This window comes from Stegodyphus dumicola, chromosome 6 (assembly GCF_044657685.1).
Source record: "Stegodyphus dumicola isolate Sdum_Otavi_A_Nest chromosome 6, ASM4465768v1".
Classification (NCBI taxonomy): domain Eukaryota; kingdom Metazoa; phylum Arthropoda; class Arachnida; order Araneae; family Eresidae; genus Stegodyphus; species Stegodyphus dumicola.
The window spans coordinates 155,727,759-155,745,426 of NC_140773.1; the positions used below are offsets into that span (position 1 = coordinate 155,727,759).

The following is a 17,668-nucleotide window of genomic DNA, read 5'->3' on the forward strand; positions in this document are numbered from 1 at the left end:
ATTAAACTAAATTTATAATGCAAGTTTTTGGTGATATTTTCTTCTCCACACATAATGTTTCTTCTCCATATTTTAAAATATTATTAACTCATAATATTAAAAAAAATTACGTATAGGATCATTTTTTCAGAGGGAGGCTGCATTATTTACTATGTATCTTAAAAATTAATCCATAATTTTATTAGTATAATGATGTTAATAAATTGATGTACTGTACTTTTTCTTGTTTATGTTTTTGTATATTTCTTCAGCAAACTGCAGTAATTTGTAAAGAATAAATCCATATGTAATCTGATACTATTGTGTAGTGAATGATGGCAGTTTCTTTAAAGTTATTACTGCTCAAATATTTGTGCATTGGAATACGTTAAAATAATAAGTGTGCTGCAAATTTTAGTCATGTTACAAATAAAGAGATGAACTGCATTTACTTTTAAATCAATTGTTTATTTTGTTAATCAAGAGCGGACTGATTAAATTTGAAAGAAAATTTTCAGCATCTTATACTTTGCTTGATGGCAACACATTGGCATGTGAAAGATAGAAGTCTTTTATGTCTGGAAGTGGCAATGCATTTCTATTGGTGAGATGAGTTTGCTGATTGAATTTAATACACAAATATCTTATGTCTTGTTGAATGGCAACATATTACTTTGAAACTGCTGAATTTGTTAATCAAAATTTCATTAAATTTGCACAAAGCATAAAGTAAATAAACAAATTTTGAGTTTCATATGTTATGGTGAATGACTATGTATGTTCAAAATTTGATGGCACTGGGTAGCACTGTTTTTCTATAATGTGAAAAACAAACATACAAATTCTTCATTATTTAAGAATAAACATGTATTTTTTTTTTTTTTTTTTTTTTTTTTTTTAGACCATGAGTTTTTGTTCCAAGATGCTTTTGGTGCTATCGGAATCTATAATGTGGCAAATAGTACTGAAGAAGTTATTATGTCTAATACAACAGTTGTAAGTATTTATTTGATGAATGTAGAGAAATTCTAGATAAAGTTACAAATTAAGCATTTGAAATTTATATGTGGGTAAATAGTAACAATTAAAAAAATTGTCTGTGATTATCTTAATTTCATAAAATGATAATTTTGATGTCATGTGTAAACTATCATTTCATGAAATCTATAAAATATTTATTTCCTGTAAACCATTACTTTCATTCCAAGCTACAAATCTGAATGTATTATTATTGTGCTTAGACTTATTACCATCTTCAAACAGTTCATAGAAAATAGAAAAATCTTATCACGTGCCTAAAATGTTCAGTAATTGAATTTGGCCTTAAAGGGGTTAGTGTACTTTCTAAAGAAGAAATGTTTAAAGTGGGATCATCCGGGACAGCATAGTTCATATTGTACTGCAAAAAGAATTAAAACATCCTTTGACTACTTGATGCGACATCACATTTTCATCAAAGAAGTTAGGGTTTCTTTGATAAAAAACAGATCTCTGTCTTGTCACTGATACCATATTCATTTGATTTTTCATCTTCTGATCCACTTTACTTTCTTATCAAAATGGACCTATCAGTATCTTCAGGTAGTTCAAGCTATCCAATATAATATGACCCCTACTTGAAGAGGCTTTCTACCAGTGTTTCCAGAATTGTTAGGAAAATTAAAGCAAGTATGCTTATTTCCATAGATTAGCCCTGCCAATGGTCAAGTGATGAAGTGGTAAAATGAACTTTGGTAATTTGACCTGAGTTCAGATTCAGGCAAATGGGCTGGTTGCACAGTTGGCTTTCATGGTTTTCCCCTTTTGTAACATGGATGCAAGTAAATTTTCCTTAGAAAGTCCTCCAGAAAGGCATGCTTCATAAGTAATAATTATTTTACATTTCAGATATAACTCATTACATATACAGTACAAAGTCTGTAATCCAGACGTCCATAATCCAGACCTCAAAGCTACAAACTTTATGCACGTTTAATTTATAACCGATGGTATAAGCTAGGCTAAAATTATCTGAGGCATTTCAGTTAATGTTGCAGATTGCACTGTTCCTTAATCTTCTAACTTGGATCTGGCTTATTATTTTTGCAGACTATTAGAACAATTTTATAAAAATTAAGCTTGAACTTTCGATTATGTCAAAAAGAGTTTTCAATTTTGGAGCTGCCAAAGGATCTACAAAGCAAAAACATGTTTCGATGTCCATTAAACAAAAAGTGGAATTGCTGCAAAAAATGGATAAAGGCCTATTTATCTCAAAATTATGCGAGAAGTATGGCACTGGAAAGTGCACTTTATAATGACACAAGAAAAAGGAACTTTTTGAATTTTTTGTGGAAGCATCTTAAACAACTTACATTGAAAGAAATGTTTAATTTAGTAAACAAATAAATATTAAGCTTTTTTTTGTAAATTTTGATACCCTTTAGATCATAATTGTTCTGTATTTCATAAATTATGATTTCATATTTTTAATTGTATAATTTCTGCATGCCATCTTACCAAATTTAAATTGAGGATCTATAATCCAGAAAAAACCCTAATCTGGAATCGCCGAAGTCCCGACGAGACCGGATTACGGATTTTGTACTGTATTTCACATGAAATTCATGAACATAAAAATATTCACATCTAATGAAATAATGTAATCAAAAATAAATCATAATTTATATTCATATATATATATATAGTGTATATTTTGCTTCTGCACTAGAATTTATTCATTGTAAATTAGATTATTGATTAAAAGAGAAGAGAGAAATTATTGTATTAAAAGTTTTGTTTGACATCGTCTAATCTGAAGCTATTTGTTGTATAGAGGCAGTACAGCATATCTCAGTTTGCTTTGTCTCCTGATAGACAATATCTCCTTCTGTCACATAAATATCAAAGGGTAAGTTATCTCTTTTTTCTAAATATGCTTAATTTCTGTAAATAGTTCTCCTTTCGTATTCCTATTTAATTAATTTGATTTCCTGTTATAGGTTTTCAGGTATACTTTTAAAGCAGCATTTTTGTTATACAATATCAGCAGTGAGTAAGTATATAAAAATTTTATCTTTCAACCTTTTTTTAACCATTTATTGTTTAGATTTATGTAATAAGTTCATACTACGGGTGGCACCTTTTTTTTTTTTTTTTTTTTTTTTTTTTATGCTGTATATATTGCTTACATCTATTACTTTCATTCTTACAATTAATTTGTTTAATTTTATTTCTTCTGTGTTGCTTTCAATAGCAAATGTTTATGTATATTTTATTTTGTTATTCACAGCTACTTAGCTCCCCTTTTCCCTGAGACACCAGAATTACACTTGCAGTTTGCAGCATGGGGACCAGTGGGAAATCAGCTTGTAAGTATATTTTTAGTATATTTACAAATAAAGTAATCATTAAAAAGTTCATTTTGAATTTTGTTCATGAATATTGTTCTAAGTTACATTTTTTTAACATGAGTTGTTTATTTTTAAACATTTAGGTCTATGTGTTGGATAATAATGTATACTATTTATCTGAAATTTCTGCAAAACCTCGCCAGATAACTTCAAATGGTATTCAGGGAATAATATATAATGGTATTCCTGACTGGGTGTATGAAGGTACATTTCTGTTTTTAACTTTTTAAGAAGCAAGCTGAAATGTTCGCATTATTTTGATACCATAATGTAAGAAATGAAATTTTAAATTCTATAAATGTACTTGTTATCTGAGCCACATTTCAAGTTTCTTTGGGTAACAGAAGGTTAGATCCTAAGATTTCTATAAAATTTCAAATATTTATGTGTCTGTATGTTTATATTTTAAATTATTTATAGAGTATGCTTTATTAACAAAATTGTCATGTCTTATTTCTCTTTTTATTTTTCCTAATGATATTTCCTTAGTTCTATCATAGTGAAGAACGTACTTCACATAGTTGTGATTTATTTTAGTAGCCATTCAACGCATTTTGAAGTTTATAATGGTATGTAGAATTAAGTAAAAAAAATGATGTGTACACCTCATGACTTCCTTGAACAGAATATTAAATTATATGCATTGTTTGCTGCATTTCATTTAAAATTTATTTCCTCGAATTTCATTAGAGATATATTTCTCATTCAATTAATACAGTTCTCACTTCGCAGCTAGGCAAAAATACATAAAACCTTGAAATATCTTTATTAAAAAATTGAAAAATATAAAACACCAAATACAGTTTTTGTTGTTTCACTTCTAAATTAACACCAATTAGTTAAAGCAGTTAAAAAACAATTTTTACAACTAAAATTAGAGTTTCTTTGCAAAAACAAGCAATTCTGCCAGCGGGCAAAAAGGCAGATTTTTCGATATACAAAACATAAAGGTTACTTTTGATCCCATTTAACAAAAAGACACTGAATTCATAGAAACTGGCTTCATTCACTATTCTGCTAAAGTTTTAAACGTAAACAAGTATGGCTACTATGGTGAAAAAATTAGGCTTAGCCACACCTAAACAACTTTTAATAAATTGGTGGTAATTCTAGCATGCAGATTAACAAAAGGCATAAAAGCCTTAACCGAAAGATAAGAACAACATGATTCAATCATTTTTTAAGCACAATTTACCAACATTAAAAAAAAAAAAAAAAAAAAAAAAAAAAAAAAAAAACTGAGCTCATGAAGCTGAGTAACAGAGTGGGTGCATATATATTTATATACTTTTGGTGCAGTCGATTGCAACCAAAAAATAAAGTGCACAACTACATGTTATAGCAGCATACAAAATTACAAGTATACAAAGTATGAAAGCACTATACAAAGTTATACAAGATTTCAATGTTCTGAGGCTATTCATTTTTTAATTATGCGAGATAGATACAGACATACCTACGTTCATGTGTGCAGACGTCATGAAAAAAAATCTCTTCTGAATCCATCTTAAATCCTTTTTGCAACCTGTTTTGGAAAAAAAAGAGTCCTTTATCCTATGCTTACGTACAGATGTAACACATAAACATTAAATTGTGCTCAATAGCGGTCAAAATGGATATTTTTGTTGAAATATGATGCCCAAAAATTTTCCTGATTACAATGCATCATTTATAAGGAAGTTCAAAAGCAATCGAAAATTGTTCTGGATTAGGATGACCAGATTTTGAAAAAGGGGTGGAGGACTCTAATCAAACTGGCATAATTTGACATTGTGTCTTAAAAAAGTCATTGTTAGTTATTATTTCTTTATTCATGCCAGTAAGCTAAAATGTATCTAATTTGTTAATTTAGCCAGATTTTCATTTATTTGACCTTATTGCAATTTTCTTTCATACATTATCATTTTCATGCTTATAGAATCAAGATCAAGGGCATTAATTTTCCGTTGAAACTCTCATTTTTTTTAATGAATGAATTTATTCTAGAAAGGTAATTTTTTTTTCTTAGCAAATAGTGTAGAATTCCATACAGGAAGTATCTTTAAAATAAGTTTGTTATAACTATTTCCTTGACAGTTTGAATAGAGAATTTGTTTTTCTCATCGGACTAGACCTAATTCAGTAAAGAAAACACCTTTCGTGGTGATACTTTAGTGCCAGATATTGCTGAAATAAGAGTCACTGTGTTTACTGATATTCCTGAAACTGATTTGATTTTTCATAATTTGAAATGTTTCAGTTCACCTCTCATTAGTTTTACATATCATCTCCTCCAGTTCTGACATCACAACACATATATTCCTAATATGATTTTACTTTATTGAAAAATAACATCTTCATTTATCATTCAGAGCATGAATATAAATATCAAAATAATTATAAAGTATCAACTTTGACAGTATTTTGAAAAAAAATTCTGAACTTTACATTAATAAGTAGAATTATTTAACAAAGGCCTCTTAAAATGCAGACCTTTTAAAGGTTTGCCTTATTTTTCAGAGTTTTATGGAACTATACTGTAAAAATTGTTAATTAGTTCTACAAATTCAACTTTTGTTATAACACCATCATCAAACAGTTGATTATTTATTTCCAGAATAGAAGATATCCATCCTAACAAAAATTTGTTTTTTCAATATTTTTATATCTTCAACTTCTTTACTGCTATAATATCTTCGCTCCCCCATTGTTTGAATGATATTAATACATCTTAAGTATAGAAAGGAGGGTTGATTACTGCTGCCATGATTCTAGTGTTATTTTTAAAAGCAGTAATATAATGTTAGATCATTGATCATCTTAGTAGTTCTTAATGCTTGCAACAAAGATAGCCATGTGGTCTTCATGTTTCTTAAAACTGCTTTTTACTAGTTTCTATTAAATTACAAATTGTTTTTAGATTGAGCATGATACATCTCTTTGCACAGCATTATGAATCGAAAGTGAAGCTCAGCTAATACCCAATTATTAATTTTTGTACTATTTTTTAATTTATGAGATTAAGTGTTTTCAAAAATGTTAAGATCAATTTCAGTTTTAAAAAATTATAATCAATAAAATAAAGCTATCCTTTCCAAGTGGTAAATGCCTATATACTGTTTCACCTGAGAACTATTATTTAGGTGTAAAATTTTATTTTAAATATGTGTTAATTTAAAATATAAAGTAATTTTTTTAGCTGAAAAATATTAATGTCCTTTTTTAAGTTAAACAGCAAATAGTTATTAAGACTGTGAAAATTAACTTAGTTAAGGTGGTTATGTTGGGCCATCCTATGAATAATGCTCTTTTTTTAGTTGCATGAAAAGTTGAAGGAAAATGGGATAATTTACCTACCAAATAAACTTGCTGTGAAAGCAATTAGTAATTTTACCTTATTCTTAGTGCAAGTACAGTTTAATTTTAACATTTATTAATTAACATAATTTTTTTCAAAGCTATAATGGAAATGACAAAGGAGCATATTCAGCATATGTTGCTTTATGAGTTTAATAATTATTCATTGGAACGATCGGGCAGTAAGCATAAGCCAGTGTCAGCAGTGTTTCCAGAAATTCTGAGCCAGGAGCTTCAGCCTAAAAGATGAGCCTAATTTATAGAAGATCTGTAGAGCTTAATGATGACATCCTGCAAATCCTGCTGTAAAAATTCCATTGTAGCTGTTGAGAAACTAGCAGAAGATGAAGGAGAGTATGTTTTAAATTTAAAAAGAACTTTATCTTCATTTTGAAAAATAAAAGAAGCATTAAAAAAACTGCATTATTTATTGGATGACCCAATATTTACAGTAGTAATATTTGTAACTGAAATAATTAACTGCTTGTAAGACTATAAAACCACCAAATGTCTGTCATCATTAGTTATTAATTATCATTGTCTTATGATTCTTTGTACATGCTCATGCTCTAAAATTGTTTAAAACTTGATGTACTGCCAAAGTTTGATATTCTAATATCAGTTAAGTCAGTATGCATGAAAAGGTTTTAGTTTATATAAAAATATAAGAATTTAGTCATTGTTCATTCACAAAACTAGTGATTTTGATACTATAGTATGTGCCATCTGAAATATGGCCCATTCATGTATGAAAGCTTGCTTTTCACAGTTTATAGATGGTCCTTTTTACCATTAATACTATTAAGAAGCCAGAGCATGACTAATAAATAGCGTTACTTCTTTATTTGTTTATTAGCCAAATTATTTATTTGTTTATTATTTTATTCTTTACTTGTTTATTTATTTTTTTGTTTATTAGCCAGGTTAATTTGCTTTTTTACACCATATAGAAAATAATTCTTTTGATAAAGTTAGATTTATAAAGTAGTTTTTATAAATAATTTTTTTAATTATTTTCAAAAATTGTGAAAATAATAGCTTCAAATAAAAATAGGAAAAAGTCGTGTAAATTGAAAGAAGCATCATTTGGTATTAAATGTACAATTGATGTTGTGCAGAATTGAATCTTAATGCTAAGATACTGTGTGTATTGCAGAAGAAGTTTTGAGCTCTTCTCATGCTCTGTGGTGGTCGAAAGATGGAAGAAAACTATGCTTTGCTACATTCAATGATACAAATGTGGATATCCTAGTGTATCCATACTATGGTTCCTATACAGAAACTAATAATGTGTATCCAGAACTCAAGAGTTTGAGGTATCCAAAGGTAGGCTACTAACAAATGTTGTTAAAAATGTAGTTAAATCATTATTTCATATTATCACATGATTAGAACATATAGTTTGTTTCCCTTAAATTATTTTACTGTTTGCATTGTGTGCTTCTGTTTTATTTGAAGGTTTGCTTAGAGTACCTAAACAGGGAAGTACAAAGCCCTGAATTAAAGTTTGTCCTGCTGCATCAATTATGGAATTTATATTTTCTTATTTTTCAAAATTGAGTGAAATTTAAATAAATATTTTAGGAATGTTTTAATATTTGTATTGCTGAAAATTATTTTTCTAATGACATTCACTAATTTAATCAACATTAATTAAAAGTCTTCATTAGCATTCACTTTTAAGAGCAAATGCTTAGAATGCAATTGCAAAACATGGTTGGCAAACTTAACAATTAAAAAAAAACTTTCATGCAATCGTTTGGAGTAATGGAATATATTTCCTGAGTAGGAAGAAATTTAGGTTTAAAACCAAATATATCAAAATTTCTCATTTATGTCTTTTTTAACTATGACAAGTGATAACACACCATTTATATTTTTATCATAAAATGTGTGAATATATGCTCATATCCAGTTATAGTTCTGTAGTCAAACTATAGTAAAAAAACTTCATTATTTTCTGAGCATGAAGTCAAAATCAGCTATATTAGATTAATATATTAAGGCATTTATCTGGATCTTTACTGCAATGATTGATTGTTTAAAATATCAAATCAAGATGAATGTTTTTAATTTTCATCATTAACCAAGTCATTCTGTCATTATGGTTTTTTCCAAGTGCTAAATTTATGTTTCTTTCTATATTTTTCATTTGTCCTGTAATATTAGCCTATAAAAACTGACATTGCAATATTAATTTTAACTTTTATAAATTGTTGTCAATTGTATCTACTATCTTTTCTACAGCAATTTCTTAATTTTATTTTATAAAAATTTATCAAACCTTTATATATAAAGTAGCTCACCATCTACTCTTTTATTATTTAATAAAAAATATATATATAAACTCGTTTACAGTTCTCATTTGTCAAGTTAAACAGTTGCTGTTTTTAATAGACCAATGGTAAAAAAATTGAAAACGTTTAAATTTTTCTTGCATTTACAAGCATTTAATAGACAGAAAAAATTTCAATTTATAGGCTGGTCAAACAAATCCTACTGTTGCTCTTTCTGTCGTTGACTTGATTTTACCTAGAGATCCTGTTAATGTTCAACCACCTAAAGAATATAAAGATGTGTGAGTAGCGATTTTTAGCCTTAAAACTTTTAATATTTCATTTTTATAAAAAAAATTAAATTACTAACTCTCTTTGCTCAATTGTATATAATGAAAGATTTTTTTTTCCAGCTCTTAAGAAAATATTTCATGCAATTTTTGATTTGTGTTCATCTGCATTTTAAACTCTTTAATAATCTTAAATAACAGTGTTTACATATATTGATGATATTCAATAGCATTTTACATATTACGAATTTGTTATGAGCTATAGGATAAAAAAGCTCAACATTCTGTAACTAATTATGACTGGTATTAAAATATTTAACATTGTTATGAATTTTGCACATAGATAGGTAATTGTACTGAGATAATATGTGAAATTGTTGTACTTTTTTTGTGTAATGTAACATGAAAATTTAAAGAGTGAAGCTTGCTGAAAAAGTAAGAATACAGGGGCAAGTCTATTTAATATTGAGTAAATGGTTATCTCGTTAATTTGGCGAGAAATTGCCTAAAGTCGCCAAACTTCATGACCATTTGTTGACATTTTGGTCCAGTCCCTATATCACGTAATAGTATTGTAATTGAATAATTGTAATTTATTTCATTTGTAACTGTATTCAACACTAATATGCCTTCCAGTAGTTTTGAGAAGCAGAAAGTACTAGAAATATCTTGGCGGCCGGCTGAAAACTATATAAGCCAGAGGCAATATCCTTACTCACTCATCCTTACTTACTTATCCTTATTGTTACTGTGAGTTGTTAGTTCAGAGCAACTTCAGAGTATTGAAAGCTTTGCCTTTTAGATGAGCTTTGCTTGCATTCTGTTTAACACTCTTAGTAGCCTGAAGTATAACTACTGATTGTACTGTGTGTTATTGTGGATACATGCACTGGTAATTCTGTGGAAAGTTCCAGAACTCTGAGGTTTCTTTTGATAAAATAAATTTTAGTAACTTATCATCAGACCTGTGTGTATTCACCTATTATGAACCCATACACCCACAAAAGTCTTGGTGTCAGAAATGAGGTTGAATGCCAGTGACAGAACTGATGGAGGAGCAATTGAGACTCTGCTGTCAGCCTTTTCACATTCAAAAAAGAGACAAAAGTTGTTCACGAAAAGAAGGAAGCTGTCCAAGATTCCATTAAGGAAAAGACGAAAGCTGACTTAGAATCTGTTAAAGGAGAGAGGAAAGCTATTCAAGTAAAGATGGAAGCTGGTCGAGAAAAGATGTAAGCCGGTTAATAATCCATTAAAGATGAGATGAAAGCTTTCAAGGTCAAGAGTAAATCAAAAGAGAAATTACCTGCATAATAGAAAACAAATTTGAAGCTTTGGAAGGCAGAATAGATGCAGTTGGGAAAAAAATGGATAAATTGAAGAAAAAGTTTTTTCTGTCAAAACACAAATATACGAAAGAATGTTTGCCATAGCCAAAGAAGTTGAAACCTTAAAGAAATACATAGTAACAGCAGGAAGCAATCATCCTGATGGTTTTAAAATTTTATCCATGAATTCTTGTCCCTCTCTAAAGCTATCCACTTATTATGGAAAGACCTCCTGGCAAGTGTATAAGATACAATTTTCTATAGTGGTGAAAGCGAATGGATGGGATTCCCAAGCTAAGGCCTGTCATCTCTCTGCTTCTCTGGATGTTTTTTAAACTCTTCCTGATAGCCAGAGGCTAAACTTTGAAGTTCTGTCCGCATATTGGAGCTGTGCTTAAAGAAAAAATGTTTAAAAGACTACAGCAGGCTTCAGTTAAAATCTCGTCAACCCTCGGAAACACTCCAGGAGCTCACCACAGATGTTGAGAGGCTGTCTCATCTTGCCTTTTTGGAGTTCCCGGCAGAAACAAGGGAAATCCTGCAGCACTTCATTGATGGCATCTGGGATCCTGAAATACAAAAAGCTTTGTGAATGGTGGATGTCAAGGATTTAAAAGGCACTTTAGTGTATGCCATTAAATTCGAGGCAGCCTAGCAAGCAACTCGTAGAGACCGCCACCCAATCAGAGCTGCTTAAGTCTAGAAGCCAGTGGATTAAGTGACTGCTTGTGTAAGATGATTTAACCAGACAAGTCAGTGTCTTGAGATGGAATAGGAGTGACAAAGTCATGTAAGAAGAAACTGCACAACGCTACAGGGCATGAAAAATAAGACCACTGTCCAGGAAGGATGCAAGAAACAGTGGCCATCTTGCAGAACAGAGTTTGAAACATAATAAGAAGCCCATTTTAAAGCAATTCAGATTTTTGCAATAGATGGTGTTAGTAATGGAACATATCAATAGAGTTCCCTGCAACATGACTATCAATACAGGAGTTAATGATACCGTCATTTGAAAAGCATCACACAGCATATGTGGCAGATATTACAGATCCCTGCATACTCAGATTGACTTTGTAAGGAAATATAATTTTTACATGGATTTTAACTATAATTAACTTCATTCTGCCTCAGAAGGAAATAACTCTATTCAGAATTAATGATGAAGCAATTAAATATGTCCATTGAATCATAGCTCAAGACAATATCAAGAACACAATTTTTACTTCTTGATGCATAGCTGAAAATAGAAATTTCCATTACAGCATCATCGAATATCCCAAGGACTTTAAGAGCCTGAAAGAAGTGCTCAGCACTCGCCGACCTATCAAGGACTGTTATCCCTGTGACAGTCGCCAATGTAACTGATAAGCTGAGAGTTATTAGGAAAGTTGTAGCATGTACTCTACTAACCAGCATTAGACGAAACAGCAATCCTCCAGCATCCATTTCTTCAGAGAGCCTAACATTGTAGTTATTGCAGAATGCATAGCTAAGCGATAAAGAGGGGAGTGCTGCTGAATGTGTCATTCAAGAATTTCAAGACATTTTTTCCCACTTATCCTCTGACGTAGTTTGAACCAGTTTGACACAACACAGAATTGATACTGGGTTTCATCCAATAATTAATACTTTACCAACCGATTGCCTATTAATCGGCTTTTTATCGCCAACGCCTACCGACCGATAGCCTATTAATCAGCTTTTTTCCGCCAATGCCTACCGACCGATAGCCTATTAATCACTTTTTTCTTGTGGCTACCTAAAAATAGCCTATCAATCGGTAGCCATGGTGATAAGCAATTGTCATTTGCTATATCATCTGCATTTTATTTTTAGTATTGAGGTACATTGCTCACTTGTGTTAAACTGAAAAACAGCCGGTGCCAGGGAGAGTCTGAGGCTGTGTAGCCGGTCAGACGTGCGTATGCTGTTGAACCGCTAGTGGTCGGTAAATTGTTAACAACATCCAAGACGTCTGTTGATTGCTAAACAGGAAGAGGTAAGAATACTTTTAACATTTAGAGGCCAGAGTTTCAGAGTCTCAAAAGGATAGCTGTGCCCGAAATTTCGACCAGAAAAATTCTCCTTCCCCCATTTAGGGTGAAAAGATAATCATTGTCCAAAAGCCTTCCCCTGCCACTTGTCCAATGACCTTCATGCCTATGGGGTTTCGTAAACTCCCTTTCATTTTCTTTCAACATTACCTTGAGGCCAAAACTTTCAGCTGTGTTTCGCATGATCAACTTGCTCTCTAGAATTCTATATAAGTAGCCTAATCATACTGATATGCATATGCGGATGGTATAACATATGGAGATGAGGTATTGTGTGGATATGCAACACAAACGTGAATGTGTAACGTGTATGTAAGCTAATTGTGCACGCACATTCAAACAGATACTATATGCATATTACAGTCAAAAGTCTTTAATGCGGACTCGTCGGGACTTTGGTGATTCCGGATTATAGATCATCAGTTTAAATCTGGTAAGATGGCATGCAGAAATTATAAAATTAAAAATATGAAACCGTAATTTATAAAATAATGAGCAATTATGATCTAAAGGGTATCAAAATTTACAAAAAAAGAAGCTTAATATTTATTTGTTTACTTTATTAAACATTTCTTTCAACGCGCGCATGCATAAAGCATACCTTACGCATAGCCGAAATTAGAAAATTGCAACCAGAAAACTATTTGATTTGTATTCGTGATATTTATAACGATGAGGAATTTGATTTAAATCATATCAAAGACGGAGTACATCGAGATGAAATTCTACATTTAGTAAGGAATTATAAGCCGAATAAAATAAAAACATCTGCCCTGAAGATAACGATAGTGCTGACAGATCAACTTCCAGTTCATTGCGCGCAGCGACGCCCCCCCCCCCCGGGCGCAGAGCAGCGTGAAATTTATAAACAGATTTCGGAACGGTTAGATAAACAAAGGATATGCCTTTATCCATTTTTTGTAGCAATTCCACTTTTTGTTTGATGGTGATGCTAAAGCAAAGTTTAAAGTTTATAAAATTAAACATTTAGCAGTAGTAGCAATAAAAGCTCCCTGAGATACTATGTTGTGCAGACATTGAAGACAATAAAAGGTTTTGAACTTAACCAATTTATTAACAATATAATAAGGAATAAAAACACAGAAAATAAATTTCAACAATATCAGATTCTTAGGAAAAATATAATATAACCATCATTCCTCAAATAATATTTTTACCTGGTTTCCAAAAACACTGGCATTCAATACAAATAAAATGTCCTAAACAGTAATTAAGCGGCCTCAAAATGAAGTTGGCTACACATTCAAAAAGTCCATGATCAATGGTCGATAAAACACCTGAAATTTAAATCAAAGTTCTTGAAAGCACTCAAAACTGGCCTAACTCCGTTTACCTTAGTTAAAGACGAGGAATCGCTGCTCACGTATTTTAAATGCCACCTTTATTGAAGAACATGGATGCCGCCCACGGCAGTCACTCACATGGTAGCCTCTGGAACCAAGGAATTTATTCTGGAACAATCATCTTGTGGATATGAACCAAGGAACTTATTCCGAAACAATCATCTTGTGGACAGGTACCAAGGAACTTTATTCAGGAACAGTCATCTTGTGAACAGGAAACAAGGAACTTTATTCACCAGACTGCATGCATCCTTCTGAAGGGGCTGGAAACCACACACCCAAGTGCCAGGAAAGCAGGAACTAGAAGGGTTGAGCCAGAGCGACGCGAGATACTTATAGCAGAAGTAGGCATGACGTCATCTCACGGCAACCAATCAGATATCGGCACGAATCGGCTTTCCAGATGACGTAACATCACGTTTCGTTTTTGCATCTCAATTAGGTTGAAACAGTCCATTTTCAATGCAAACAGTGGCAGTAAGAAAAAGAAGTAGAAGTAACTACTATATTACATTAAAATAAGAACTAAACTAAATAAACATTTCAAGGAGGAGAGATGATGCAGTAAAAGGTTTACAATAAGTTATATTTTCCAACAAATGCCCCCCACATCATCATCTCCGACCTGAAATAAAAACTGAATGCCAGTATCTTTACAAAATTCAAAACAAGAATAAATAAATATCACAATTTCATTCAGAAAAATTTTCCTTTGGGAACATCTTATCCCATTATTCAAAAAATTTTACCATAGCAAGAAAGTCCAACATGTTACAAAACAATACAAAGACATATATATGATCACACACTCATTACTTTTACCCAGGGCCCTGGTCAATCATACAACATTCTACACTATACAGTTTTACATTTACCTAATATCCATCATAATATGACTTATAACATTAGTTTCAAATAAACAAAACTCTTAATTTAAATACACACAAAAACAAATTTCATAAGAAAATTGTTCCACAAAATCTTATCAGGTTAGCGGTTTTGTCATGGGATCAGCCAGATTATCTTTACTTGGAACATATTTTAAATCAAAAATTTCCCTGTTCAATAGATCACGAATGAAAAATAGTTTCACATCTGTATGTTTTGTCCTTGAGTTTTCAATGGGTGATTTTGTAAAACATATAGCAGCCATATTATCAGCAAACAATATTGGTCTTGAAACATAGTTACTTGCAATTTTAAACTGAATGCATTCATCCAAAATATTTCTAAACCAAACTAATTCTTTTGCTGATTCAGTCATGGAGATAAATTCAGCCTCCATAGTAGACAAACTCACTCCCCTTTCTTTAAATTTACGCCAAGATACAGGTGATTCTTCCAACAAAGCTATTTCCACCAATAGACACCATATCACCCCTGCTTGAAGCAAAATCCGAATCTGGATATATATTGAGCTTCAGTTCCTTGCATACAAGTTTAAGTTTGTGCTGTCTGGTATTGGAAACGTACCCTAAAAGTTTAAGTAATCCTTCCCAGTGAAACTTACCAGGATTGCTATGGAACTGAGAAAATATATTAACAGCATAAGCTGTATCCGGATGAGTACGATTGCAAAGAAACGAGAGACATCCCAAAACATTTCTATAAGGATAGTTCATCATTTCAGTCGTTTCTTCTTGTGTACTGGGACTTTGAGACTTTGAGTATTTCACACCTTTAACTATTGGAAGGGAAGTACTTTGTATTTTAAAAGACTTAAATCGATCAACTTTGTCTTCTATATATAATTGCTGATGAATTAAAATACTATTGTTCTCATATTCAAACTCCACACCCAGAAGCTTTCTTGTTTTACCCAAAATTTTCAAATCGAAATGTGAACTCAGGACTTTTAATATCCTTTTGGCCTGAACTTCACTTTTCCCAAACACTACTATATCATCAACATAAACTAACAGAATGACAAAATCTTTAAAACGATAGACACAATTGCACCACTCAAACTTGATAAACCCTAGGTTACAAAGTGTTCTATCCAAATCGTAGTACCATAATCGCCCACTCTGATGCAAACCATACAAAGCTCTATCTAAACGACACACAAAAGTTTCTTTATCTCGCTCTACAAAACCCTGAGGTTGGGACATATAAATTTCCTCTGATAAAGGAGCGTAGAGATAGGCACTTTTTACGTCGCATTGTATATTTGCCCATCCAAGGTGTGCAACTAAAAGGGAGAAAAAGACCCTTATTACTGAAAAGTTGACTACAGGAGAGTAGGTTTCATCATAGTTATCGTATTTAATTTGCCGATAACCCTGAGCCACTAAACGAACTTTAAAACGAACAATGTTTCCAAATTCGTCACGTTTAATGTTGAAAATCCACCTGCAACCTAGTGGAGTCTTGTCTTTAGGAAGTGGAACAAGATGCCATACCTTATACTTTCGCATGTTGGCCATTTCCTCTTCCATTGCCTCTATCCATTTAAGGTTTTCTGTAGATTTCATTGCCTGGTTATAAGTGTTTGGAATTGAAACCTCTAGTCACCTATCTCGGGTATATGACGTTGAAAGAGTGCCAGTTGGGTCGATTTCACCACTATAGTATTGCTTCCCTTGAAATCAAGGTAGGATCATACTGAATATTATGTTCAGTGCAATACCTTTCTACATCATTTGGTGATCGTAGTCTTTGATTAGACCTCTCAAAATAATACACATCCGTACGAGTGCCGTCTGGCTTTGGAACAGGTTTATGAATCCAAGTTACTTGTGTCAATGTAGATTGAGTGTCAGTGCCAATTGTAGAAGAAGGTACATTGGTATCGGTTCTTTCCTCTATTTCAGGAAAATAGCTAACTGGAGTATCAGTAGATTGGAACTCTACCCTTTCTTCAGATTCCAAATCAGGAAGGGTGCCCAGTACAGCTCCACTGCCACTTTTCTGCATTCCAATTGAATCTTTAAAAGTAGCATTTAGGGTTTCTACTACCTTTTGCTCATTTTCCAACCAAATCTTGTACCCTTTTGTTCGTACACTGTACCCAATCAATCGGCCCTTCGTTACCTTTGGATCAAGCTTAGAATTTCTTTTAGCCTTTGGAATTCCCACATAGGCAATCGTTCCAAATGCCTTAAGGTGACATACTGATGGTTTCCGCTTAGTGTACAATTCGAATGGGGTTCTATCTTGGCCCTTATGACAAATTCTATTAAATGAATATGCAAAATACATTACTGCATCTGACCAAAATTCGGAACTCATTCCACTATCATGTAAGATTGCACGTACATTGTTGAGAGCTGTCTGATTAAATCTCTCACAAACTCCATTCTGTTCTGGAGTATATACATCTGTAAATTTGTGCTTTACACCAATTTTATTACAATATGATCTGAATTGATCATTATCATATTCTCGCCCATTGTCAGTCCTAAAGTATTTCAATCTAAGGTTCAAAGATCTTTCCGCACGTGCTACATGCCTTTCAAATACTTCAGACACCTGACTTTTCTCCACAATGGGGTACACTACCACATAACGAGAATATTCGTCAATAAAGGAAACGAAATAACGTTCACTATTCCTATCTGGAATGTTAATAGGTCCCCATATATCAGAAAAAACCCTTTCAAGCGGCCTCTTTACTTGAATACCTTCTAAGGGTCTATAGGAGATT

General features: G+C 31.9%; 1 protein-coding gene across 8 annotated transcripts in view; it reads left to right on the forward strand.

Annotated features, from left to right (window-relative positions):
- LOC118189660 (prolyl endopeptidase FAP-like) overlaps positions 1-17,668 on the forward strand; it is a 529,287-nt gene that overhangs the window by 443,732 nt on the left and 67,887 nt on the right. For all 8 annotated transcript variants that reach the window (XM_085819072.1, XM_085819071.1, XM_085819073.1 and 5 more), the window contains 7 exons: positions 881-975; positions 2,795-2,869; positions 2,961-3,013; positions 3,251-3,329; positions 3,455-3,575; positions 7,864-8,033; positions 9,188-9,285. In XM_085819072.1, coding sequence (XP_085675198.1) covers positions 881-975; positions 2,795-2,869; positions 2,961-3,013; positions 3,251-3,329; positions 3,455-3,575; positions 7,864-8,033; positions 9,188-9,285 — 691 coding nt within the window. The remainder of the gene's footprint in view (positions 1-880; positions 976-2,794; positions 2,870-2,960; positions 3,014-3,250; positions 3,330-3,454; positions 3,576-7,863; positions 8,034-9,187; positions 9,286-17,668) is intronic.